The sequence below is a fragment of the Onychostoma macrolepis genome, chromosome 23, assembly GCF_012432095.1.
Source record: "Onychostoma macrolepis isolate SWU-2019 chromosome 23, ASM1243209v1, whole genome shotgun sequence".
Lineage (NCBI taxonomy): Eukaryota > Metazoa > Chordata > Actinopteri > Cypriniformes > Cyprinidae > Onychostoma > Onychostoma macrolepis.
This window is the reverse complement of record NC_081177.1, coordinates 4,014,597-4,041,557: the sequence shown is the minus strand read 5'-3', so window position 1 is coordinate 4,041,557 and position 26,961 is coordinate 4,014,597. Positions and strand designations below refer to the sequence as shown.

Below are 26,961 nucleotides of genomic sequence, written 5' to 3'. Positions count from 1 at the left end.
TTTAAGAACAATAGTGTATGCAGCTCTACACACCCACATGAAAACAGTGCCGCAACCGGTGTTTATATAGAAAAGGCAAAATATCAGATGAATTCCGTGAGCGGAGAACGGGAGCGCCAGAGTTTATGGCTGATAGAATAATTCTCTAGCATTAATTCTGCTCATAGCTTGTCTTGAAAAACGGACACAGTTTGACATCCATCGTAGGGGTAGTCACACTGCAGGATTGTGCGCCAAATCTTCTGACACTGCCAGAATTTCGTTGGAGGTGAAATTTGATCGCAACGGCCATTAATTGGCTGTCGGTGAACATGTCAAAACAGCGATCAAAGACTACAGATTTTAGCCTATAGGATTATAGGAATCTTTTAGGATTTTCAACATTTGTCTCAGATGACCAAATCGTGGCCAAAACTGTACAGTGTGAGCTGGGCTTTAGTCGATAGGAAGTTACATTTAACTATTGAACATACTCAGAATGATGATGAAGGTAGATTTGTTTTTATACGCTGTAAAATACTTAATGACAGGTTAGCACTGGTCTCCATTTACTGCCCGAATGAGGCAGACAGTGCATTTTTCACAAATATTTCCAATATATTACTTGAGCAGATTGTCCTTTAGTGATGGGGTGATTTTAATGCTGTTTTAAATCCTGCACCCTGATACTACTAACACATCCTCTAAGTTATTGAATAACTTTATCACTGAACTTAATGCAATCGATCTTTGGAGAATCCAGAATACTACATCTAAGGACTTCACTTTTTTTTCTAAAAAGTGTATGAAAAGTGTATAAACCAACAACATGTATGTTAGACCCGATTCCATCTAAACTACTAAAAGAGCTGCTTCCAGAAGTCATAGATCCTCTTTTGGCTATTATTAATTCATCATTGTCATTAGGATATGTCCCCAAAACCTTCAAATTGGCTGTTATTAAGCCTCTCATTAAAAAACCACAACTTGACCCCAAAGATCTAGTTAATTACAGGCCGATCTCAAATCTCCCTTTTCTGTCAAAGATACTAGAAAAGGTAGTATCCTCACAATTATATTCCTTCCTAGAGAAAAATGATATCTGTGAGGAATTCCAGTCAGGATTTAGATCGTATCATAGTACTGAGACTGCTCTCATTAGAGTTACAAATGACCTACTTCTATCATCTAATCGTGGTTGTATCTCTTTATTAGTTCTACTGGATCTTAGCGCTGCGTTCGACACTATCGACCACAACATTCTTTTGAATAGACTACAAAACTTTGTTGGCATTAGTGGAAGTGCCTTAGCATGGTTCAAATCGTACTTATCTGACCGCCATCAGTTCGTAGCAGTGAATGAAGAGGTATCATATCGATCACAAGTGCAGTATGGAGTACCTCAAGGCTCAGTACTAGGGCCGTTACTTTTCATGCTCTATATGTTACCCTTGGGAGATATTATCAGGAGACATGGTGTTAGCTTTCACTGTTATGCTGATGATACTCAGCTCTATATTTATTCGCGCCCGGTGAAACACACCAAATTGAGAAACTAACGGAATGCATAGTCGATATAAAAACTGGATGACGAGTAATTTTTACTGCTAAATTCTGAAAAACAGAGGTGTTAATTATCGGACCTAAAACCCCACATGTAACCTAGAACATTATCTAACACTTGACGGCTGCTCTGTCAATTCTTCTTCATCAGTCAGGAACCTAGGTGTGCTGTTCGATAGCAATCTGTCATTTGAAAGCCATGTTTCTAGCATCTGTAAAACTGCATTTTTCATCTCAAAAGCATATCTAAATTGCGACCAATGCTCTCAACGTCAAATGCAGAAATGTTAATTCATGCGTTTATGACCTCAAGGTTAGACTATTGTAATGCTTTATTGGGTGGTTGTTCTGCACGCTTGATCAACAAACTACAGTTAGTCCAAAATGCAGCAGCTAGAGTCCTTACTAGAACCAGGAAATATGACCATATTAGCCCGGTTCTGTCAACACTGCACTGGCTCCCTATCAAGCATCGGATAGATTTTAAAATCTTGTTAATTACTTATAAAGCCCTGAATGGTTTAGCTCCTCAGTACTTGAGCGAGCTCTTATCGCATTATAGTCCTCCACGTCCGCTGCATTCTCAAAACTCCAGCCGTTTGATAATACCTAGAATATCTAAATCGACTGCGGGCGGCAGATCCTATTCCTATTTAGCACCCAAACTCTGGAACAGTCTACCTAACACTGTTCGGGAGGCAGACACACTCTGTCAGTTTAAATCTAGTTTAAAGACCCATCTCTTTAGCCTGGCTTACACATAACACACTAATATGCTTCTATTATTCAAATCCGTTAAAGGATTGTTAGGCTGCATTAATTAGATCAACCGGAACCAGGAACACTCCCCATAACACACGATGTACTCGTTACATCGTAAGTTGAATGGCATCTACGCTAATATTTGTCTGTTTCTTTCCTAGTCTGTTTCTCAGTCCGTATCCGATCAGATGGTGGATCAGCACCAAGAGATGATGTCTACAGCCCTGATCGTCAGCGGAGACCAGGACACCCAGATGACCCCCAGAGATATATCCCCAGATATATCAACCAAAAATAACAAAATAACTAAAATATAATAAAATACCTAACTACATAATACTACTATTGTTAGAAATTGCAACAAAATTAAAATAGAAATATAAACTTTTGAACTGCGGGTTTCGTCTGGTCAGAGGAGAACTGGCCCCCCGACTGAGCCTGGTTTCTCCCAAGGTTTTTTTTTTTCTCCATTCTGTCTCAGAGGGAGTTTTGGTTCCTTGCTGCTGTCGCCTCTGGCTTGCTCAGTTGGGGACACTTAATTTCTAGCGATTATCGCCGATTTGATTGCACAGATACTATTTAAACTAAACTGAGCTAGACAATGACATCTCTGAATTCAATAATGAAATGCCTTTAACTGAAAATTGAAAATTGAGTGTTTAATCTTATCATTATACATTACTGACACTCTATCCTCCAATTTGATACTGTTAAGTGCTTTGACACAATCTGTATTGTAAAAGCGCTATATAAATAAAGATGACTTGACTTGACTTGACTTAAAAAGGGTGGAACGTCTGATGGGAGGACCTTTCAAATTTTGTAACAACACACCCTTATGGCACAACTTTAATTTGTTATGTTGAAATCGGCCATTTGTCCAGCCCTCTTGGTCTACATTGGCCAGAAACACATGCGGTGACTTATATGATAACCAGGGACTCTGCTCACTTCTAGAACTAAGAACTAAGTTTTGTTTACCAGCATCATCATATATTGTCTTTTTTCAGTTACGTTCTGCTCTCAAGGCCTATGGAGTTCCCTGGGCATCCCCTATTTCCTCTCATCCAATATGGGATTGGATCGCACCACCCTCTGGTCGGCCATCTGTTTCTTTAATATATAGTAAACTTAATGGTCACACTGCAAAGTCTCTTTCTATTAAATCTATCTGGAATCGTGAATTAACAGATTTTGATTTATTGGTCGACTGGGAGAGGGTGTGGTCTAATCTAATCTTAACTTCTAAAAACTTGGCTCATCGTCTTATTCACTTCAAAGTCATCCATAGAGCATACATAACTCCTTACAAGAGGTTTAAACTGAAACTGCAATCGACCTATAACTTTTTCTTTTCTCCACATGTTTTGGTAATGTCCAATTGTTGTCGGTCTGTGGACTCGTGGATTCTTGTGGAAATTTAAATTGTTATGGTTCCCCCCTCCCTGTTGTTTGTTTGTGTGGATGTTGTTTTGTTGATTTAAAAAAAAAGAAAAAAAAAGTTGATCACAAAAAATATATTTTATGTTGAAAGTTTTTTAACAACTGAATTGAAAATAAATGACAGATTATTATTATTTTTTTCAATATCTAAGTTTTAATAACAAACAATGCGTGCTAAAAATGCACTCATCACTTTATTCAACCTTATTATATATTTTATTAAAACATGCAAAAATATTTTCAATGATGAGATGTTTATTGTGGATACACATTAGGCCATATTTAGTGTTCTCTCTATATAACATCTCTGCTGTCGCTGTACTTTGTGTTTTAGATGCAAAAATGCAAGCTTATCTAAACATAATCAATATTTGTCACTGTTCATCATACAGGACCTATGAATGAAACACAGATGACAATAAACACCCAAATTAACAAATTAATTGGAAACAAAGTCATGCATACAGCATACATCATGATCATTTTTACCCATTTGTTTATATTTTAGGCTATATTACTAAAGTAAGTCTTGTCTTTCCAAACCAAGCAAATTTGTTTATATGGTATATTATGTCCAACATGGAGTATTATTTTGAACTGATTAAATATAGGCAAGCAGATCATTGTTTAAATTTCAACCAGGCAAAAAGCATTTCTTACAACATGTGCTTTCACACTAGAGCTTTTGGTGCAGACATAAGTCTAGTTCTTGTCAGAGTTTGGTTTATTTAGTATGAATGTTTTCTTCTAAGCTCAAAACCAAGTCTGCTTCAAAAGGTGGGCTTATTCGTGAATCTTGAAGTGCAATATTCAACTTTGCATGCTTCTGGACATAATAGTAAATTGCATTTCTCATAGCGACATGTCTCTGAACAGAGTCTGTGAAATAGGTATTTATTTCAACTGTCTTTGTATCAGAGTCTTTGAAAATTGTTTCCTAAATGTATTTATTCAGACTCTCAGTAGCTTCCTCTTGAGAGTATTTTCTCCATTCATCTGGGATCTTGCCATGCCCCTGATAGTTTTTTTTATAGTGATTTTCCAGATCTGTTTGGAATCTGCACACAAACCACTTCCAGTACGGCAGCTCAGAGAGATCTGGGGTGATGCTCCATGAAGCATATTTAGGACCTCCTTTTCTGTATTCCTTCCAGGGAACTTTGACATCATCTGAACTATTTGGATAAAAAGATCGATCGCTGGCTACTGCTGATGTGCAGATGTTGATAGCTAGGTTTGTTGTTCCTCTGTAAAACCACCCATTCAGTCCATTATTACGATGAAAAGGCACACTGTGATCTCCAGGATGGTTGTCTATTGTGTTTGTGCAGATAGCTGCACAGAAAGGACACTGAACCCAACAGCAATCACAGAGGTGATCAATCAGAATCTCATCTGGTCTGTATTTGTGTTCCAGTTTATCTGGAAAAGTTTCTGTGCTGAATTTTCTGATTATTTCAGATATTATTGAAGGAAGTTCTTTCTTTATCACATCTTCTAGGAAGCTGACTTCAACATCATCCTGATTCACTCCAGTGAGGTCTTTCACAGAGAATATCAGCACATCAGAGAGCTGTTGTGTGAAATGATGCAACCATGAATTAGCGTTAATTTGTTTGCTGGATTCTTGTGCTGCCTCTGTGATCTGTTGCTCCAGGAGTTTAATGCTGTTTTGCATCTTGAGTTTAACACTATCTTCAAATCGTTCAGTGATGTACTGACTGACTTCACCTCTGATGAAATTCTTGAAGTGTTCTTTGGGATTTTTAATGTATGTCATGTATGCTTTGAAGTCCTGTTTTTCTGCCAGTGTTTTCAGGATGTGTTTCTCCAGGTTTGATCGGTTCCCATTTAGAGATTCACAGTTGGTCCTCATTTCATCTGCTAAATCTCTGGCAGTTTTTTTGTAGACATTCTGCTGAATGGGCTCTTTGAGTTTATTACAAACAAATTCACCAAAAATAGCAGTTGATGTTGCTCCTTGACAGTATTTCTGGAAAATGCTGTAGTACTCTTCATGCTTTCTATTAAAATAGACATCAGGATCATTGGTTTCCCTGAACATTTTGTATTGATCTGTGAATGTCTTTTTTGTTTTATGGAATATGCAAAATACCAGATCCACGAAGAATTCACTCTTGAACACATATTTCACTTTTGGCCCATCTTCATCCTGTGTTAATCTTGCCTTTATGCAATCCATGAGTTGATGAATGTAGCTATTGTTGTAGCCCATCTTTGCAATGTTAAATGACTGAATCATTTTATTTGTCTGCTCAGTGATGTCTGTGATTAAGTCTCTTATCTGGACTTCATCCTCTTTAGATAAAAAAGAACCGAACATCTTTTTAGTTCTTTTGCAGATATTTTTGATAGATCCCATAATTCCACTGGATTTCTTCAACTGTACATATTCTGAATAGCTTGGCAAACAGATCATATCTTTGTAGTTACTGCTGTCTTCCATATGGTCTAAGGGGAGACTTTCATAGGTCTCATTAAGTAGCTTCTTCACATCTCTTAATATGTCAATATTTTTGACTAAAGGAGTGTCTCTGATGATCGCAGCCGTCTGTTGTCTCCATAAGGAATCAAACTGTGTTTTCATGACATTTTCATCATTTGCTTTTCCTTTCAATTTTAGGGCAAGTTCTTTGCTGTTTTCAAAGAGAGTGTTTTCATGATGTGTCCTCTCAGCCTCCATCTTTTTCTTCATGTGACGCTGCTGAAGAACTCCATTTAATTTCCTCTTAGTTTCCCTCACAATGTTTTCTTGAACATCTTTGATTTTGATTTCAAATGAAGCTTTCCACTGCTTCAGTATACCTGCATCTCTGTCTTTCTCAAAGAAACCAGACATTGTCTTTTTCACTTCTTCACTTTTTGCTTTTAGTTCTCTTTGAAGGTCAATTTGCTCAGCATTATGAATTTCTTCATTTTCTATTTTGTTGTGAAGTTTGTTTTCGATTTCCAGCATGGCACTCCGAAGGCTCCAGGTCCACTTTCTGTATTCTGTCTCTAGTTTCTTGTATGTCATGATTTCCAGAGAATTTTTGAAGCTGAACACAAACTGTTCATTAAGCAAAGCCTCCCAGAGATCATGAATACGGTGTCTTAGATGTGTCAGCATTATGCCGTCTGATTTTGAAGCATGTGTTAGAATAGTTTGCTTTAGTTCTAGAATGTTCTCGCAGTAGTTTGGGTTTGGTGGAGCCATGGGTGGGCTGCCCTCCCAGAGCTGAGCAAAATACTTCACATCAGTCTGGACATCAAATGCAATCACATCACTGAAACCTTCTGCATCACAGACTTCTTCTTTAGCAGCAAGTTCTGTCACATTGTCCAGTTTCTCTTGCAGTCGTCTCCTTCCCTCCATGTTTTTCTCTCCAGCTGTGAGATCTGAGACATTTTGATGCACAAACATGCAGCTTGGATTCAGTCTAACCTTCTTCATCCGCAGGAAAGCCTGGACAACAATCTGAAGAATGTCCTGCATCTCAGATGGGTTTTCTCCAAATATATTGATCAGGGTCATGTTTCCAAGACCAACAACAAATGTGGCCATTTCATTGTCACGATGTGTTGATGACCTTCCAGCCAGTTCTGGTGCACGAAGTCCCTCAGTGTCAACAACCAGAATGTAGTCAAACTCCATCTCCTCAGACACTTTGATCAGCTGCATGAAAGCTCCTCTGGTGCACCTGCCAGCACTGACCGCAAACTGGAGTCCAAACATGGCATTCAGCATGGTGGATTTCCCAGAGCTCTGAATCCCTAATATTGACAGCACAAAGAGTTTCTGGTCTCCCAGTTTCTTAACAAGTTCTTCTAGAACAGCAGTGACCCAGGTGAGAGGAATATGAGCAGCATCTCCATCCATCAGCTCCATCGGAAATCCAGAGATCATCATCTCTGCTGCAAGACTCGGGAGAGAACAGAAGTCAAACTGCAAACCTTCCTTGTTCTTCTTCACAGATGACCATGATTCATAGATCTGACCAAACTCTCTCAGGATGTGCTCCAAGCCAAAACTTGTCCTATTAATTTGCTCTGATATGTTTTCCAGGTTTGTTTGTTCAATCTGTAGTTGATCTAGTTTGTCAGGCATCTTTTTCAATGATAAATGATGATGCCATTTCTTGTGATACTCCTTATGAAGTCCACAGAGCTTTTCTGAAGTGAAGTCATTCAACAGGTTCATCATCCATCTGAGGAAATAGTTTTTTTCATTGTCTCCCTGTGATTTCATTATATCAATATATTTCCTCATAAACTCACCCAATCCCTTTTTTACTTGTTTTTCTCTTATCTCTCTCATAATCATCTGTTTGGTGCTTTTATCTTCCTCTAAATTTTCTCCTTGTAGATGATGTAGCTCTTTGTTCATTTCACACCAGACATGCCACAGTTTCCCCTGACAGGGCAGGATTGTTTCTTTCACTGTTGATGGATCTTTTCCTCTCAGTAAACCCATGATCTGATCTGCTGCTTGTTTTCCTCTCTGGCACTCTGGATCCCCCTCATCTACTCTGATTCCTGTGCGTTCGGCCACATCTTCAAGTTTGAAGGTCTTTTTTTGCTTGGTCAAACTCTCCCTGATAGTCTCCCTAATCTGATTAGATATATCAGATTGGTTTTTGTCCAAAAGACCAACTATGATTTTTTCATTCCCCAGTTCAGTTTTATCACAGTCATTATCGGTGAGCAGACAAATGAGAGGCTGAGGAGATCTGAAGAGTGATCTCACCAAACCTTTGTAGTGGTTCTTCTGTCCGAAATCTGGTAAGAAGAGGACGTTTACTGAAGCCATACTGGTCAGAATCTCATATTGTTTCTCATTGTCTCCTGCATCACCATGAAGATTACAGAAAGCAACACAGTCATCAAATGTGTCTGTATTTTTCCCAGAAGGACAGTACCAGGCGATCTCCACCACTCCATCCATCAGTAACCTGGTTCTGCTGCTGCCTGGGCAGTTCCTGTGGAAGAACGTGTGGTGTTTCTCATTGATGAGGCTGTTCATCAGCTGAGATTTAGATGAAGACACAGAGCCAAACCTGAAGAAAGCCACCATTGAAGTCTCAGCCTTGTAGACCGGCTGGGTTTGACTGATGATCTCATTGTTGCTGTTCTTCATCTTCCAGCTCTTGTTGATTTGTCTAAATGTCCAGAGAGGAAACTCAATCTGTTGTGTGAATAGATCAGGAACAAGCAGAGGCAGCGCATACTGACACTGTGAGAGTTTAGTCACCATCAGCTGCTTCAGGAAACCATCAGCACAATGAAACACAGCCATCTGAACATCCATTGGGTGAATATCAGGGCTGTAATTTGCACTGTCTTCTTTACCCTCTTTCTTTGTGTGTTTTATGACAGTGTATCTTGCTCTGTAGTCCATGTTCATTAACTTTTGTAGAAATGAGTTTACAAGTTCATGCTCTTCATGTGGTTCCTGAGACTGAAATGATGACCTAGTGATTTCCAGAATGCCGGCTGTTTGCATTTTACCTTGCCGTCTTTTTGTCAGATCTAGTCTATCATAGAGTCCTTCGAGCTGTTCATTGGTTTTTGGTCCAACCTTTTGGATTTGACTAGTTTCATCTTTCTGTAAATACATTAAGACATTAATGTATAAAATCTAATTTGCTATAGTGTCACATTAGCAGAGATAAAAACCCAATATACACAGATTAGGAAAAAAATAAATATTATGAACTATGGTCATAATAATCATATAGATAAAAAATCATTTTGCAGGAAGCATTTTAAGAATATAAACAAAATTCTGTTAATTTATGGCCCTATCCTTTGAAAAGGATGAAAATGTAATTTTACGTGGTGTATTTGCAAGTCAGGTGTTGTCTATTTGCAGTATTGTCCATATACAGGATAAATTGTGAATGAGGGAAGACCACTAGACCACTATAGGAAATAGTAATAAACTCTTAATGGTTATAGAACCTCTAAATTCTATAAATGTCCCTGACTCTTGTCATTATTCACATTGATCACTTACCTGTAGAGAAGAGGCTGTTTGGGAGCAGCACATTTTTATGTTCTCCATGTCTGTTCTTCTGTCTTCTTCATAGTCTGCTGATTTTAGTCTCATTAGTTCACCTTGTTTCTGTTGTTCTAACTTCATCTCTTTTATTTCTACTTCATGTTTGGTCTGAATATCTTCTTTTTCTCTTTTGATTTCATCTTTTTCTTCTTTAAGTTTCTGGTAATTTTCATTCCACGTTTGTTGTTCTTTCTCCCTCCTTTTCTCAAATTCTTCTGTTCTCTGTTTTTCCTCTTCTATCTTTTTCTCCCATTTCTCTTGTTCATTTTTCATGTCTATTTTGTATTGTTCTTCTTTCTTTCTTAATTCCTCTTCTCTTCTCTTCCTCTCTACATCATGAATCTGTCTTTCTTCCTCCAACATCTTCTTCATTCTCTCTTTCTCTTCTTCATGTTTGGCCAGGAGTTCTTCTCTCTTTTGGTTCAGTTTCTCCACTTCATCCATTATCGTCTTCATTTGTGCTTCTTGTTTTTCTCTTTCCATCTGTCTGAACATCTTACATGTGTAGTAACTCCCTCCATTTTCTTCCACCATGTCACTGATTTTCTTCAGTAGTTCAGACACCTGCACACAGTCTCCAGTTTTGTTATTATTAAACACATGGTATCTGTTTCCACACTGTTCAATGAGCTTCATCAAAGCAGAATCAGGTTTTCCCAGATACTCTTCAATGGTCTTCTTCAGATCATCTCCTCTGGTGAAGAGCACCATGGTGAACATTAATGAGTTTTTACCAAAAGTCTCTTGAATGATCTTCACAGTGTTTTCCTCCTCCTGAGTGAAACGTCCCACTGGTATCAGTAACAGAAACACATGTGGTCCTGGCAGAATCATTGAGATGCACTCAGTGATTTCTCTCTGAATCTCTTCTCGACTGAACTTAGTATCAAACAGTCCTGGAGTGTCAATTACAGTAATTTGTCTGCCATCGATTTCAGCTGTTTTTCTCTGACACTCTTTAGTAACTGACTCTTGTGACACATCTGCTTTAAATAATTTTTGTCCTAAAATGGTGTTTCCAGTTGCACTCTTTCCAACTCCAGTTTTTCCCAGCAGGACAATCCTCAGGTCATCTGAAGCCTCTACTGAATCTGAAAAACAGCTAAACTGCTTGAGTCATGCTGCTAGGAAAGCAGTCTTTTAAAGTCATTTTCTACAAACATTTAGGAGCAATTTGTCTGAATTATTACTAATAACATTTGAATTTGAATTATATGTGAATTAATTATGTGACATATTTATTTGAATGTTTAATTGTGTGGTATGAAGAAAATTTTAAAACATCATCCCTGACAATTTCCTGAAATTTCTACTAATACTTCTCCAAACTAACATTTCTTTATGGTCTACTGAAACTGATTTTAAACTCTTTGTGGTGGGTGATGTGATCTGATTCCAAACAATTGATAATGCATCTAAATATTTCAGCAACTTGTGACACGTGTCCCGAGCCGTCATCAGCGTCGCCCTGGAAACAAAGGGTGCACACCTGCACCACGCATCACCGGCAGACCGGTCACACCTGGAGCTCATCAGACACCGCCCTTTATAAGCCACCTTTCACGCACACTCTGGTGAGTTCCACGGAAGTCTCCACAACTAATGTTGTTCTCTCTCCTCCCTACCAGACGACAGCGGGTGACCGGTCCTGCCGAACCACGGAGCACCACACCGACCCACTACTTGGAAGGCACACGAGGATTAAGTGGGAACACTACACGGAGCACCACACCACGAACTCACAATACTGCACGAATAAATCCACCCTCTGGGGTTTTTCTTGACTTTAACAGTCTCATTGTCGTGTGTGATTACTCGCCCCCGCCACACTGGTGGAGAATGTGGGCAGGACGGTGAGGAATCACCGACAAACCACCCCTTCAGCACGTGGACTAAACTGTTTTTTTTTCTTTCCTTTTTTTTTGTTTGTTTTCCCCGTTTCTCTCTAGGCGGCCGCTCCTCCCCTCCCCGGCATGGAAGAGCTCCTCAAACATCTCACGGAGGTGAGCATCCGCCAGCAACAAATCATGGAGCATGTGGCCTCCCGGCAGGGCGAGACAGAGCGGGAACTCGCCGCGCTCCGGTTCACCGCTGCCCAGCGAATCCCGCTGCCCGATCCCCACGTGCGGGCGACCCAGCTTCTCCCTAAGATGACTGTCCACGACGACGTAGAACACTTCCTCCAAATGTTCGAGGCCATCGCGCTCCGGGAGGATTGGCCGCAAGAGGAATGGGCCCGGGTTATCGCTCCCCTTCTGACCGGAGAGGCGCAGCGAGCCTACTTCGCGTTATCCCCGGAGAAGGCCGACTCCTATGAGGAATTGAGGAAGGAAGTCCTGGCTAGAGTGGGCCTGTCCCCTATCCGAGCGGCCCAACTGTTCCAGGACTGGGAGTACAAGCCCCGCCTACCGGCCCGTGCCCAGGCGGCCGAGCTCTCGCGTCTGGCTCGACATTGGCTCCTCCTCGGTAACCCCACGGCCAATCAAGTCGCCGAAAGGGTCGTCGTGGACAGGCTTCTCCGAGCTCTACCCCGCCCCCTTCGGCAAGCCGCCGGGATGCGCAACCCCCTTACCATCGGGGAAGTCGTCGAGGCCATCGAACTGGCGGATGCCACCCTTCACCGAGAGGCGGGGGAGCGAGTGCCGCCTTTTCCCCGGAGGGTGGTCCAGGAGCGAGTCCCCGCCGTCGCCCCGTGCTGCTGGCATCCGACAGCGCCCGAGATGGTGAGTCCCCCTCTCAAAGTACTAACCTGTACTATGATGTGTTCCAACAGGTATCGAGAGGGGGATCGTTCGCAAAGGAGCAGCACGGGGATGACCGCCTGAAGCACTGTTGGACGCAAGTGCGGGTAATCGAGGGGAAAGAGGTCCTGCCAGCGCCGCACCCGATCCCCCACTTCCGCATCCAAAATGGCCTGCTTTACTGTGTCGCTCAGCGGAGGGGGGAGGAAAAATCGCTGTTGGTAGTGCCGAAAGCCAAAACAGAAGTTGTGATGGAACTAGCCCACGCCCACCCGATGGCAGGCCACCTTGGAGTGCAGAATACCACCCAACGCATCCGGGACCGTTTCCATTGGCCAGGCCTGGAGGCCGATGTGAGTCGCTTCTGTCAATCTTGCCCTACTTGCCAACGGACCTCACCGAGGACTCCTCCCCCCAGCCCGCTGATTCCGCTACCCATCATCGAGGTGCCCTTCGAGCGCATCGGGATGGACCTGATAGGGCTGTTGCCGAAGTCCGCCCGTGGCCATGAACACATCCTGGTGATTGTCGACTATGCCACCCGGTACCCAGAGGTGATCCCCCTTCGTAAGGCCACCTCCAAGGCAATCGCCCAGGAGCTGTTCCTCTTGAGTAGCCGAGTCGGCATCCCAGCGGAGATACTGACTGACCAAGGCACGCCGTTCATGTCCCGGCTAATGGCGGACCTCTGTCGCCTCCTGAAGGTCAAACAGCTCCGGACCACCGTTTACCATCCCCAGACGGACGGCTCAGTAGAGAGATTCAACCAAACCCTCAAGCAAATGCTTCGCCGCGTGGCTGCCGAGGACAAGCGCGACTGGGACCGGATGCTCCCTTATGTGCTATTCGGGATCCGGGAGGTTCCCCAGGCCTCCACCGGGTTTACCCCCTTCGAGTTGCTGTTCGGCCGCCAGCCTCGAGGACTCCTGGACATCGCGAGGGAAGCCTGGGAGCAACAGCCAGCCGCCTTCCGATCCACGATCGAGCACGTGTGCGACATGAGGGAGAGGATCGACAGAGTGATGCCGTTAGTCCGGGAACACCTCACCAAGGCCCAACAAGCCCAGCAACGTCACTACAACCGGGCAGCCCAACCATGGGAGTTTCAGCCGGGGGACCATGTGATGGTGTTGGTCCCCTCAGCCGCTTGCAAGTTCCTGGCCACCTGGCAGGGGCCGTACACCGTCACCGAACGAGTTGGGACAGTCACCTATCGTGTACGTCAGCCCGGCCGCGGACGAGAGGAGCAACTCTATCATGTCAATCTCTTGAAACGGTGGGTCGGGAGCCGGGCTCAACTGTCGGCCCTTGCCACCTCAGACCCTGTGGTTGTCGACGTCAACCCCCATCTCTCGGCTGCCCAGAAGACGGAGCTGCAACATCTGGTCAGTCAGTTCTCCGATGTGTTCTCCCCCCTGCCCGGGCGGACCAATGTCCTCCACCACGACATCCGCGTCCCGACTGGGACCATCGTGAGGCAGCGGCCCTACCGTGTCCCGGAGGCTCGGCGACACGCCATTGAGGACGAAATACAGGAGATGCTGAAGTTAGGGGTAATTGAACCATCTCGGAGCCCGTGGTCCAGCCCTATCGTCATGGTCCCGAAGCCGGACGGCACCCTCCGCTTCTGCAATGACTTTCGACGGCTGAACGAGGTCTCGGAATTTGACAGCTACCCCATGCCCCGTGTAGACGAGCTGATCGACCGCCTGGGGAGAGCCCGGTTCATCTCGACGCTCGACCTCACAAAGGGATATTGGCAGGTGCCACTAACCGAGTCCGCAAAACCCCTAGTGGCCACTGGCAGTACCGGGTTCTCCCCTTCGGCCTACACGGGGCCCCAGCCACCTTCCAACGGCTGATGGATGTCCTACTACGGCCCCACCAGGCCTACGCAGCGGCCTATTTGGATGATGTCATCATACACGCGGAAAGCTGGGAGGAACACCTCGAACGGTTGCGGAGGGTGCTGATGGAGCTTCGCAGGGCTGGACTGACTGCCAACCCCCGGAAATGCCACCTGGCCCTCATCGACGCCAAGTACCTGGGCTTCCAGGTGGGACGGGGTGTCGTCCGGCCCCAGGAGAAGAAAGTGGCGGCTATCCTCTCCACACCGGTTCCCACGACCAAGACCCAGGTACGAGCCTTTTTGGGATTGGCAGGGTATTACCGCTGTTTTATCCCTAACTTCTCCTCCTTAGCTGCTCCCCTGACAGACCTGATCCGGAAGGGGCAGCCCGAGAAGGTCGTCTGGAACCGTGAGACGGACCAGGCGTTCCAACAGGTGAAGGCGGCCCTCACGACCGAGCCCATCCTACGGGCCCCAGATTTTGGCTGCCCTTTCCTACTGCAGACGGACGCATCCGACACCGGGTTGGGAGCCGTCCTCTCCCAGGTAGTAGACGGCGAGGAACACCCGGTGGTCTACATCAGTCGGAAGCTGACCCCCGCGGAACGTCGCTACGCCACGGTAGAGAGAGAAGCGTTGGCCATTAAGTGGGCAGTCCTGGAGCTCCGATATTACCTCCTTGGGCGGAAGTTCACCCTCGTCACCGACCACGCTCCCCTGCAGTGGATGGCCCGAGCTAAGGAGACCAACGCACGGGTGACTCGGTGGTTCCTGGCGCTCCAGGACTTCCACTTCGACGTACAACATCGGGCCGGAACGGCCAACGCCAATGCGGACGGACTCTCCCGTGGCTGGGCAGCTTTCGCAGGTCTGTCAGGGTTCACCTCCCACCCACCCCTGTCTTCCCCGTTGTGTAGGAGCACCAGGACAGTGTGACACGTGTCCCGAGCCGTCATCAGCGTCGCCCTGGAAACAAAGGGTGCACACCTGCACTACGCATCACCGGCAGACCGGTCACACCTGGAGCTCATCAGACACCGCCCTTTATAAGCCACCTTTCACGCACACTCTGGTGAGTTCCAAGGAAGTCTCCACAACTAATGTTGTTCTCTCTCCTTCCTACCAGACGACAGCGGGTGACCGGTCCTGCCGAACCACGGAGCACCACACCGACCCACTACTTGGAAGGCACACGAGGATTAAGCGGGAACACTACACGGAGCACCACACCACGAACTCACAATACTGCACGAATAAATCCACCCTCCGGGGTTTTTCTTGACTTTAACAGTCTCATTGTCGTGTGTGATTCCTCGCCCCCGCCACAAACTGTGTAGGGTTATCTTTGGTAAGCACCATAACTTAGGTCAGCTGTTCTCAATTCCAGTCCTGGAGTACCCCCGCTCTGCATATTTTGCATGTCTCTTTTTGTTAACACACCTGATTCAGATCATCAGCTCGTTAAAAGTGAGCTCCGAGCATGAACTGTGTTCCGATTGACATGCTCCCTACACAGTGTCCATTGCCCCCTACTCCCTGAGCACGGGAAATCTATTGAAGTTTACTTCACTTCAGAACATTCATTCACAGATTTGCGCTGTGCCACAGCCTGCAGCGTCTTCACACACAGATGAAACTTACTAGAGAAGCGTGACGTGTGACGTAATATACCTCTGTAAATAAATACAATTTAAATTCACGTCTCGCACACTTCAATGCCCTTTGAGTGGAACATATACGCTCGCTTCGAACTGGAATCACGGCGGAATATCCGGTGATGTCCACTTTGCAGGGCACTTACAGTCGAATAAAACAAATGTCTGAAGCGATTAGAGAAACATACAAAATGTGCTGAGCGGGGGTACGCAAGGACTGGAATTGAGAACCGCTGACTTAGGTGGACCATAACCAAATTCTGCTTTAAGATTCTGCATAAAAGCCATAAAGTCACTGCAGATAAAATGAAAAGGTCATGTTTATGTCTGAGCATGCCACAGCCTCTCCTGGTCTTTTGGAGAGTGTCTGAGCAATGGTCTGTCTGAGATTATGTGTCCCTGTTCCAGTAATGAATGTCCCCATAACTACTCCTCGGTCCACGTTTATCATTTAAAGTGGGTTTGAGACATACACACTTTCAGATCATTACCTTTTTGCTGGGTCTGTGTCTCTAATGAGATTACTTTCTTCCTCATTTCTTCATTTTTCTTTATTTGTGCATCCAAAAATGTTTCTGTGGAGAAACAAATTCTTCTATTTTCTTCCACCATCTGCTCCAGATTAGTCACCAACATGGAAGCGTGTGTGTTTGGCGCAAGGAAATGATGCCTTCCCCCAAAACGCTCAATGACAGACTTAATTTCTTCATTTAGTTCCTCTGTCTTGTGCTTTGACTTCTGGATTATAACCACCATGATGTGGTTGTTGATGTTTGAGCTGAATATTTTCTGGATCTCCTCTGTTTCTGTTTTGTCTTCATCAGTAAGCGGACCATCAGAAACAATGAAGAGGAACACATGAACTCCAGGATCACAGAGAGACACACAGCGCAGAGTCTGACGCATCACTTCCTTTTCTGAGAGCTGAGTAAGAGCTGGAAGCTCCACCAGAGTGATCAGACGTCCATCAGCTTCCCCCTCCATCTTCACACACTCTCTGAGCTCCGATCTGTTGTCTCTCTGGTTCAGGATGAGGTTTGATATGAAGGATTTTAATGTTCTGTCACTCCCACACAGAACCACATTCAGCTTTGATAACATGTTGACATCCTCTGCCACTGAAAAACACACATTAGTTTGGTGGGTCATTTACATGAGTTACATAAAGTTTTTCCATTTTTAATGTGATTCATACAATTTTTGATTAACATTCATCAATCACCTCCACAATAACTATTAATGAATCCTTAAGTTTTGTTATATAATGTGTAATAGCCATTTAGTTCATGTTCATTGAAATATGAATTATACAAAATAAGTTTATTATTTATTCAATAAATCTATTTTATTTATTTTAAAAAGTAGTTTATTAAAGTTTTCTTTTTCAGTTTAATTATTTCCAAAATTCCCAGAACGGTTTCTTTCTTTACTGATAGATACTAGAACTTTATAGATACTATAATAAACACTTTCTTATTTCCCAATCTAAATATGCAGTCAAATCAAAAATTATTTTTAAATATTATCTGAGTTTACTGTATGAGATGGCAGTACACATAAAATGATCATACAATTTTTTTTATTATTATTTATCATTATATACAGTACATTTTTTTTTATTTGTCTTTCTCTTGAAGTAGGTGATGTGTATGTGTACTGTAAACTATGGTTCTCAAACACACTATTGCCAACAAAACATACATAAGGTATTCCTTTGGAGAGCAACTTCCTTTTTCTCTTTGTTGCACTTGTTGATTGCTCCATCATCTTTGTGATCAAAATCTCCCTCTTCTGCTGTGACTGAACCTCCAGATCTGCTCTGCTCTTCATCCTCTGATATTCCTTCTGCTTCCTCATACAAGTCACAAATAAGAAACTTAACCCCTTCTTTCTTGAGTATCTTCTCCACGCTTTCAAGTATCTCAGAATGCCATCCTGACTTTTGTTCATCAAACTGAAGATGTCCACCTCCACACTTCATTATTAACTGATGAATACGGTTATTGTGTATCTCTTCCTCATTAGTGAACACTATAGTGTGTTTAAGAGCCTCCTCACTGAATTCATTCAGCACATATTTCACTGTTTTGTTGCTCGTCTTGCTGAAGTCGGTCTGCTGCAGTACAAGTACGATCAAATGAGGTCCAGGAGCAGACAGATTCACACACTCTTTCACTCCATGTGTGATGACAGAGCATGACAGATTTGTTTGCAGCAGATAAGGAGCATTGACGACTGTAACATCTCTGTCCTCAAGGTTTCCTCTTTCTTTCTTAATGTGCAGTTTTGCATCTGATGGTGGTACTTCACTTTTAAACGCTGCTCTTCCTAAGATGAAGTTTCCCACTCTGCTGTTTTCTGTTGGATTCTTCCCCAGCAAAACAATCCTCAAATCACTCACTGGAACACACAACACAAATAACAGTAAGTGAGCCATAAGCAAAGATGAGAGATTTTAAACTGCATACTTCAGGCTCGTCATGCTTGTTATGTGACACACAGCAGCCACAATAGCACTGTAGAACTGATATAGGCTTATGTTTTATTTATTTTTTTCCTTTTTATTCTAAATATTTACAAACGTGTTAACTATATCAGGAAATATCTGGATTCTCAAACAAATAAAGTAAGTAAATGCGTTTTGCACCTTTATAGATTGTTATTTGATCTATAATGAGTGATGGGCAAAATAGACTAATAGTGTAATCTATTAACTACACATAAAAACACAACTTTTTACTTCAGTACCAGATATAGGTGTTATGCCATAAAATATTTTTAATATGACTGACTTTGTATTTAATGTGAATTTAATAACAATATTGTAAGTTACTAATTATAACACTTTCATTTTACAGAGAGCAAAGAACATTTACATTTTCAAAGAACATTTTGACTTCAGTCTAGCCAGAGTTCAGGCACTCTCAAAAACTCCCATTAAAATCACTGAAGCTGTTTACACTATGAAACGAATATCTTTCTGATGAGAGAATTCGCCAGGGATTCCCTTTTGTCGTCGTGGTTGCAGGAAAAGGGGTTTCCCAAGTTGCTGATTGGCTGGAAGTTCAGTAGTCATTGAAGGGATGCGGAGTTGGTCTGGTTGAAGTTTTGAGGCGGTCACAGGCTCGAGTTGAACTCGGAGACAAGGCGTGGCGGCAAAACTTAAACTGAGAACGGAACGGAACGAAACTCGCAACGGAAAATAAACTAAAAGAAAAGAAAGAAAGGGTGTAATGAGACTAGGTGGTTTTTCTTTTCATCGTGGTGTTAAGTAGCAACTGGCCTGTAGGCCAGAGCACGCTCAAAGCGCGCTAAAAAGCAGCGTCAAAACGCAAAAAGACAGAAGAGAGAAGGGCAGATTTGATGGTGTCCTGAGGTTTTAAACTCGGCTTCTGGACACATCCCATCTGGTGTCTTGACCAATTAGATAGGCTATTATCTTAGCTAGGGTTGTTCCTTCCATCATAAATCAGCATGTTATCAGTCACATGGTCCGAATTTTACATACTCTTGCAAAGTATACTTTTGGATGTGATTTCTATAACCAGAATATGATACATTTGACAAAGAATCAATTGGAAGAAACGTTTCAAGCTAGAATTGTCAAACTCATACATACCAAACACGAATAAACCTTAAAGTCATTCAATAGTTATTAGAAAGACATACATAATATGTTCTTAAAACATGATAGTCTAATGTGTGGTTACATACATAATAAAGTGTTATGCCTAAATGCACTGTAAGTCTGCTAAATGTAAATGTTTTCTGGGCCTTGACAGTGTTATTTACTTGGCAGTCAATGGGACAGTCACAAGCCTCCCGGTTTTCATCCAAAATATCTTAAATTATGTTACAAAGATAACGAAGCTTTTACGGGTTTGGAACGACATGGGGGTAAGTGATTAATGACAACATTTTCATTTTGGGGTGGAGTAACCTTTTAACCACAAATCAGACAGGAGAGCAGATTAACTTCGGTGGACTTAAACTTGAAAAATGGTGTTCCGCGATTGAAATGAAATACATTTAGTAAGGGTATAATGTTATCCTGCTTTACTTTTGGGTGGTGTTAATATTTTAGACAGGAAGTGCAACAACAAACATATTCGCAAACATTTTCAAATAAAAGAAAGATTATCCCAACAGGCAAAATTTACTGGTATTTGCTTATAACACCTAGCCTATTGATTGGAAAAAATCCTGGCTTTTGCCGAGCAAGTTTTGTATATCCAGCAAGGTTAAGGAAGTCCATTATAAAATCCTTCATAAAATCTACCATGCACTCCCCCAGTTTTAAATATTCTGACATTGATGAAAGTTGTTCATTTTGATTCTTATTTTTTAGCTCTAAATGTGGTTCACAATTTTGTCCTCAAAGGTGTTATTTGTTATTATGAAAATCCAAACATGTATCTTTTGAATATGTTATTCATTTCTTCATTTTGTATGCAAAATTCTTTATCCATGAGCAAAAATCTTTGCGTCTTCCATTTATTCTCGTTTAATTTCTTTTCATCCCTTAGTCTTACAAACAACAAAAAAGTAAAAAATTATTGATGTATTGCTTGTATTGATGTTGTGCTTGCTTCTGGGTTCCAGGTAGATTCCACCCATGAGGAGGGGCAAAGTATGAATGTTGTGTTTACAAACAATAACTAAAATGTCTGCATAGTGCACCTTTAAACATTTGCAGCATTGAATATTATGAATTGACTTAAAAATTGCTGACTTACTATTAGGTCGCTCAAAAGATGGACTTCTCCGCCCTCTTCTAACTGCAAATAAAATAACATGCACAATTTCAAATTTCACAAATTCTTAAATAAATAATTTCTCAACAATTATTCCACGTAACCCCCAACACACACACACAGTACATATTTTTTATACATATAGGCCTATAATATAGCATAGGCTATTTGGTCTTATCTTCATTAAGCCGCGTTAAGCGTTTTATGAACCACTGCAAGCCGTTCCGTTCTGGGCTCATCTGCTTTTCTGTGCGTAGTTGTCACAGATTCACCTGCCCCACCAGCTGTATCACCTCATACACCCGTTCTCCATCTGTAATCACTCTCACCTGACCGCCATCAAGGAATCCTCTGCACCTGTTGCCACCAATCAAGCTCCCTACATGGCTGCACTCTATCCATTCCCTCACTGTCTGGTCACAAGGTAGCAAGCTATTCTCTGGTTGCCTTCCACCTCTTGCCTCAGCACTGCCGGTCTGCCATTTGCCCACCAAGGAAAGGACGAGGGCCCAGATAAGACTCTTTATTCTGCTTTCCCTGATGTTTGAGTTTCTGTTTACATGATCTTTGAGTTTTAAATAAATTACTTACCTGCACACCAGAACCCCCTTGTTTGCCTACTTGACCAGACCCTACACAGTTACTCCTATGGATCTCCTCGAGCAACTCTGTGCCATCTATCAGGATGGCCGTCCCCTAGAGGAGTATATCCATGAGTTCTTCACCTGCTCGAGGCAGATCACCCTTGACCGGTGGACCCTTCTGGACTGTTTCTGGGGTGGGCTGGATGAAGAGATCGCTCGGCAAATGCCAGGGGCCGGGTCCAGCTGGACTGTGGCTGATTACATCGACCTGGCTCGGTGTGTCGGTGGATCCCGTTCACTCACCGTCAGCCCAGAAGCAACAACCCCTCGTCCCATCCATCTCCAGGCAAGTCAGCCGCTGTTCGCGGCCCACCAAAGCCCGCCGATCGCGGGGAAATTGAAGCCGCCATTCGTGCTCAAGGCAAGCCCGCCAGCAGAGAGTGTGGCAAGCCCGCCGGTGCCTGCCCCTCACAAGAGCCATCCGTCGTCCCCACTGGTCCCATCCAGCTCCTCACTTCCAGAATTTATATTTTTGTGAGCTGTTAATTTTGTTTCCTTTCATTTGTGTTGTGGCCCATGATTATTGTTTATTGTCTGGTCTGTTTATTCTACATGCCAGTTAGGCCATTACTGGCAGCTTTACTCATTGTAACTATAGATCGGGAGGAAGTATATTCACCACCACTCACATGTGTGCTGTGGTTTGGTATTTCATGCTTTGAGGTGTTGTGAAAAGTGAAGTTTTTTTTTTTTTTGTTTATTGTATTAATCAGATTTTTTTGGTGTTACCTTCATCTTTTATTTTCTTTGAGAGTGATATATGATCCTCTGAAGTTATTTGCATTTCCATTTTGCATGAGCAAATTGAGCCAGTTTTGAAGTGAAATTACTTGACGACTTGTTGAATAAAATTGAAGTTGTGTTTATAGTAATTTTGCCTTAAGGATATTCATTCACTTGAACAGCCATGTGGGGAAAACCCTTTATATGGTTTGGGATTTCCCACCCAAATAAAATCGGAGTGGTGTAGTTGTAGGGAGTTAAATTATTTCCTTTATGAAAATAACTCCTCGTGAAGCCAAAACTTAGGAACTCTTACAATGCAAATGTCAGGCCACAAAACAAACTCTTCATTTAGGCTTTGATTTCTTTGTGAAGCCAAACACCCAGGAACCCTTTCAATGCAAATGTCATGCCGCAAGACTATAAACTCTCTAATCAGACAAGAAGATCTGAGAGAAAGACCATTTGATCATTGGTCCATTCACCCATCCTTCCCCCCTGGACTCATGGTACCGGTCACTGAAAGAACTCAAGTTGCTACTCTTACATAAATATTCACTATATCTTAAGAATTAATGATCTTAACCCTTTTATGTTTGGTATCATTTTAAAGGTCTCGGTGCGATGGGTAAACTGGTCTCAATTTCACAGTAGTCACTTATATTATGGGAAATATTGGAAACTTAAGTGAATTCTGTACCTCGGTTGTGGGCGGTCTCCTTTCAAAACTTGAAAAACATTGCTCTACAGGTGTGACCATTTGGAGCACAGCTCCTACTGAGGCTTCTCATCCCCCATACACAGATCTAATCTGTTTTGGGGCAGAGAATAAATGTTTATGGGCCTTTTGTTCTGGTAGTATTTAAGGGTAAGTTGCAAATCAGTCGGGGCGATTCTGTAGTCAGAATGAGCCCATAGTGTGATGTGTCTCTACACTCCATACTATGTATTTTCTAAGATCTGGTATGCATCATTTACTCTTAGATTAATCTTTGAGAATTTGATGTTCTGTATTGAGATGATTTGATATTTTTGAATTTGTTATATAATCGGCGTGATACAATTTTACCTGACCAATAATAAATTGTTATATTTGACTTATTCTGATCTCCTCTGAAATATTTTTTTCCAGTAGATTAGAGTTGTAGTCTAGTGTTTCCACAAATCTGCGTCCAGGACAGATCATACTGAAGTACCAATGAATGAAGCGGGGGCTCGTCATTAGGGATCTTCTGATTTCTGTTTGTCACTGACTTAAGTTACAGTTTTCGTGATTATAGAAAAAATACACTTTTTATTATGTGTTAGCAGGGTGCAGCCTATTTAAAGGTATTATAGTCACCCTGTATCCTCTGAGTAAGATCAACTGGCGAGTTTGTGCCGTGCGTTCGCAGTTGGCCAGTGAATTGCTAAGTGATGCTAGGTCGCTAATGAACGAAGAATTTAAAGTATGAGATTTTCGGAATAATCAAATATCTAAGTTAATGTAGAATCGATATCTGTGATCAGTTTAATTATAAATATTGTCTAAATTTAATGATCACTTGAAATTGGAGTCAGATCAAGCACGGCGTTAGACTAAAATTGAAACTAGATCCTGATAAATTCAGAAGCGCAAGTAAAAGACCGAATACGCGTTAAACCTTCGACCAGGCCGCTGGATTCCGTTGTTTGGACTAGCGGGTGGAGTCTTAGTGTGCCTTATTACAGTAATATTATTAATAAGGTTATTAATATTTGCCTAATAATTTTATCAATATTTGTTATTATTGAATTTGGTCCCCCAGTGTCACGGTTTTAAAACATTAAGTGTTTTAGAATGTCCCAAAACCGTGCCTTGAACTAAAGCACTGACTGTAGCCTATTTCTATAGGCCTACTTGAGTCCAAATTCAAAATAAAACTCTTTTTTTCTCAACAATTATTCCACAATAGGCAACAAACGTTGCCTATTCATAATTTGACCCATATCAAATTTGCATGCTATTGTGAACGGAGCTGTATAAACCACTGCAATCTGTAAAGTAAACAGGAAGAGTTTATCCGAACTCAACTGGTTTTGCTAGAGAACGCAAAAGCTTTGCGAGGGAATGCAGAGGTTCAAGGGAAGGCAATGGTTTTGCTAAATATTTTTTTCCTCCCACCCCTATTTTTTTCCCTACCATGTCCCTTAAGTGCTCTATACGGCATTGGTGCAACATATATATATATATATATATATATATATATAAATTGTATTTATTTATTTTTTTGGCATATTCGATAAGGTAAAATAAATAGCCACGTGTAAATTAATTTAGATGTGGGATTTGTTGTTTTCCCTCAGGCCAGTGATGCACTGATGACTGTATCTATCCGATATTGAATGCAGCGTGTGTAGTTGCCAATCGTTAAAAAGCATCGACCATTGGTGGCAATGGTTCTACGAAACGCAGCCCCGGTTACATGGCTTTTTGCCTGTGCGTGGGTGGATCTCTTTAACCCCCATACTCAAAAGGTTGAAAAATAAATCTGCTTATTTTTGCTATAAGTGCTATAAGCAAAATAACACGAGTAGACTAGCCTATATGAGTTTTGTGTCCACAAATGGCAAAAATAAAGATAAAATATTATCCTACACTCTTGATGAAGTGGTTAAGCAGACCTATGTAATAACCTACTGAAAATTGTGAAACAGTAGGCTATAATTTAATGTGGTGACAAACGTTGCCTATTCATAATTTGACCCATATCAAATTTGCATGCCGCTGCTTTATTCATGCGATTCACGCGAAAATTCAAGCACAGAGTTGCTCCAAGAAAAAATATTTTATCCCACTTGTACCAGTATGTCGTCCAGCATTTATTAAATAAATACTGTTACTTAATAAGCAAAATAAAATTATTCTTGCGCTATGATTTAAGTAACTACCGTATTTTAACGTGTTAAACACATCTATTTGTTTGGATTTGAGTCTTACCTGAACTGGACGTCATTAGCCTACATTTGTAACCAAATCGAAAGAGAAAGGTATAAAAGTTGGAGAAGAGAACACACCTGTATGTGTCGCGTGGATGTGCGCTCTATTCTCCGCCCTCAAAATTAGACCTACTTCCAAAAGCAGTTTTCTTCGCCCTGCACTAAGTGATGTTTTATTAACAAATTTCGGGAGGAGCTCGCACAGATAATTAACACGGGGGCGCGCTCTGGGGCCGGGCTAAATGCCGAGCTCGGACCCCTCTCCCCGGACAGGGGGAGTACCCTGGGCTCGGGAGTAGCCTAATTACCGAGCTCAGAGCCCTCTCCTTGGACAGCACGCCAAATACGCATAATCTTTATTTGTCTTTATACGCATAGTTTATTATAGGTAAGAGTGAACTCGTGAATTTAGAGTTTTAAACCTTGCTTCATGTTTAAACGTTCACTCATGCAATCGGTAAAATCTAATCGCACATATCTCTAACTTCTAGCCTCTTTATTCTGTCATCTGGTTTTGAAACACATGCTTTCCAAACCAGCACGTTATGATATGAGATTAATGGTTTACTTGCGTTGTTTTACTATTTAAACAGAAACCTTTAATCCATCACACCACAGCTGTTTTGGAGCTAGTATAAATCAAACACATTCAATGCTGCACATACTTTGAAGTCTAACTTGACAGTTTCTGACATTTTTTAATAAATTTGCGTTGAAGGCCACTGTAGACGTTAAAAGAGAAGAATTAAATGTACTGATACTGAGTGCAAAAACGAATAAGAAAATAGCGGATGTGTAATCATGGTGTGAAAGAGTTTCTGGGATGTCAGAATGTGAGAAAAGCTGTGGGGAAAAAAGAAAAGCTTTGATTAATTGTTCATTGTTGAAAGGTTTTGGTGCCATCTAGTGGTACAGCTGATTTCAATTCCAGTGTGTCACTTAGATGTGGGTTTTCATTCTGTTTTTCATCTGTATGGTAGGTAAGGTCCCTCTATATATATATAGAAGGGGTGAATTTCTAATCACCTTTTCTTCTAGTATATAATGAATACGTAATCGTAATTTTATTAAAATTAGTGTAACTATTCTGGTATGGCAATGTCTGTATTTGGTATCCGAAAGGTGACAGTTTGAACTTTGTTCTCATTCATTTTATTCTGTGGTTCTCGATAGCCGTAATGTAACGGCATGTATAAAAAAAAACAGCAACTGTGCTTAGGGCCAAGAATGTCACTAATGCACCACATGTATTCACTAACTCTTATGTATGCTTAACGTTTATGATTCTTTTTAGGGTTTATGGCACCATTAGTTGTTATATGTTAAACTATGACAGTGAATCGTGTGTAAGTTTGTGTCAGTGCTTGGTGTAAATGTATTGTTCTGTTCCAGTGATGTGCTGCAGCTCAACTTTGAAGGGAAAATATTTAGTTTGTTAGGGTTGTTTAGGAATTTGAACAGTCTCCAAGAGAATCAACAGCTGCCCAGATGAGAAGTGCCCTCACCAGATTTATGACTCACCTGCAACCCTTATGATAGTTACTTACGAACTGAACTTAGTGTCTCCAAGACACCATCTTTAAATAACCACACTGCGTAAAGAAAAGTACATCATGTTTAAATGCTGCTGGAATTATCTGTACTGTTAACTTATCAAAACCTATAACAAAAAACTGAGAATGTGCTGAAATTATAATGTGCTTTACTGTGTAAATTGGAAGCCTTTCTTTTTTTAAATTTGTAAGACTAGAAAAGCTTCAATAAAATGATCTCTGATTTTTTTTTTTTTAAATTTATTAGTGGCAATCAGAACTCCTGCATGTTCTACT

General features: G+C 41.9%; 1 protein-coding gene across 2 annotated transcripts; it reads right to left on the bottom strand.

Moving 5' to 3' along the window:
* Positions 1–1,985: 1,985 nt before the first annotated feature.
* Positions 1,986–25,268, bottom strand: LOC131532568 (interferon-induced very large GTPase 1-like). 2 transcript variants are annotated; one of them, XM_058764341.1, is made up of 6 exons: positions 25,211–25,268; positions 20,790–20,831; positions 17,755–18,453; positions 16,545–17,171; positions 9,764–10,899; positions 1,986–9,352 (listed from the first exon to the last, which is right to left on the bottom strand). In XM_058764341.1, coding segments are annotated over exons 2-6 (7,131 nt in total). In that variant the 5' UTR covers positions 20,791–20,831; positions 25,211–25,268; the 3' UTR covers positions 1,986–4,684. The 2 variants fall into 2 exon arrangements, with proteins under 2 accessions (XP_058620324.1, XP_058620323.1); XM_058764340.1 differs by lacking the exon at positions 25,211–25,268 and adding an exon at positions 25,134–25,158.
* Positions 25,269–26,961: the final 1,693 nt, after the last annotated feature.

Excerpts from the sequence above, each read along its gene's own strand:
- LOC131532568 (XM_058764340.1), bottom strand. Across the intron at positions 18,454-20,789 it reads ATCTTTTGAGCGACCTAATA|TGAGTGATTTGAGGATTGTT; the intron begins GTAAGTCAGCAA and ends TGTGTGTTCCAG. Across the intron at positions 10,900-16,544 it reads GACACAGACCCAGCAAAAAG|ATTCAGTAGAGGCTTCAGAT; the intron begins GTAATGATCTGA and ends GCTGTTTTTCAG.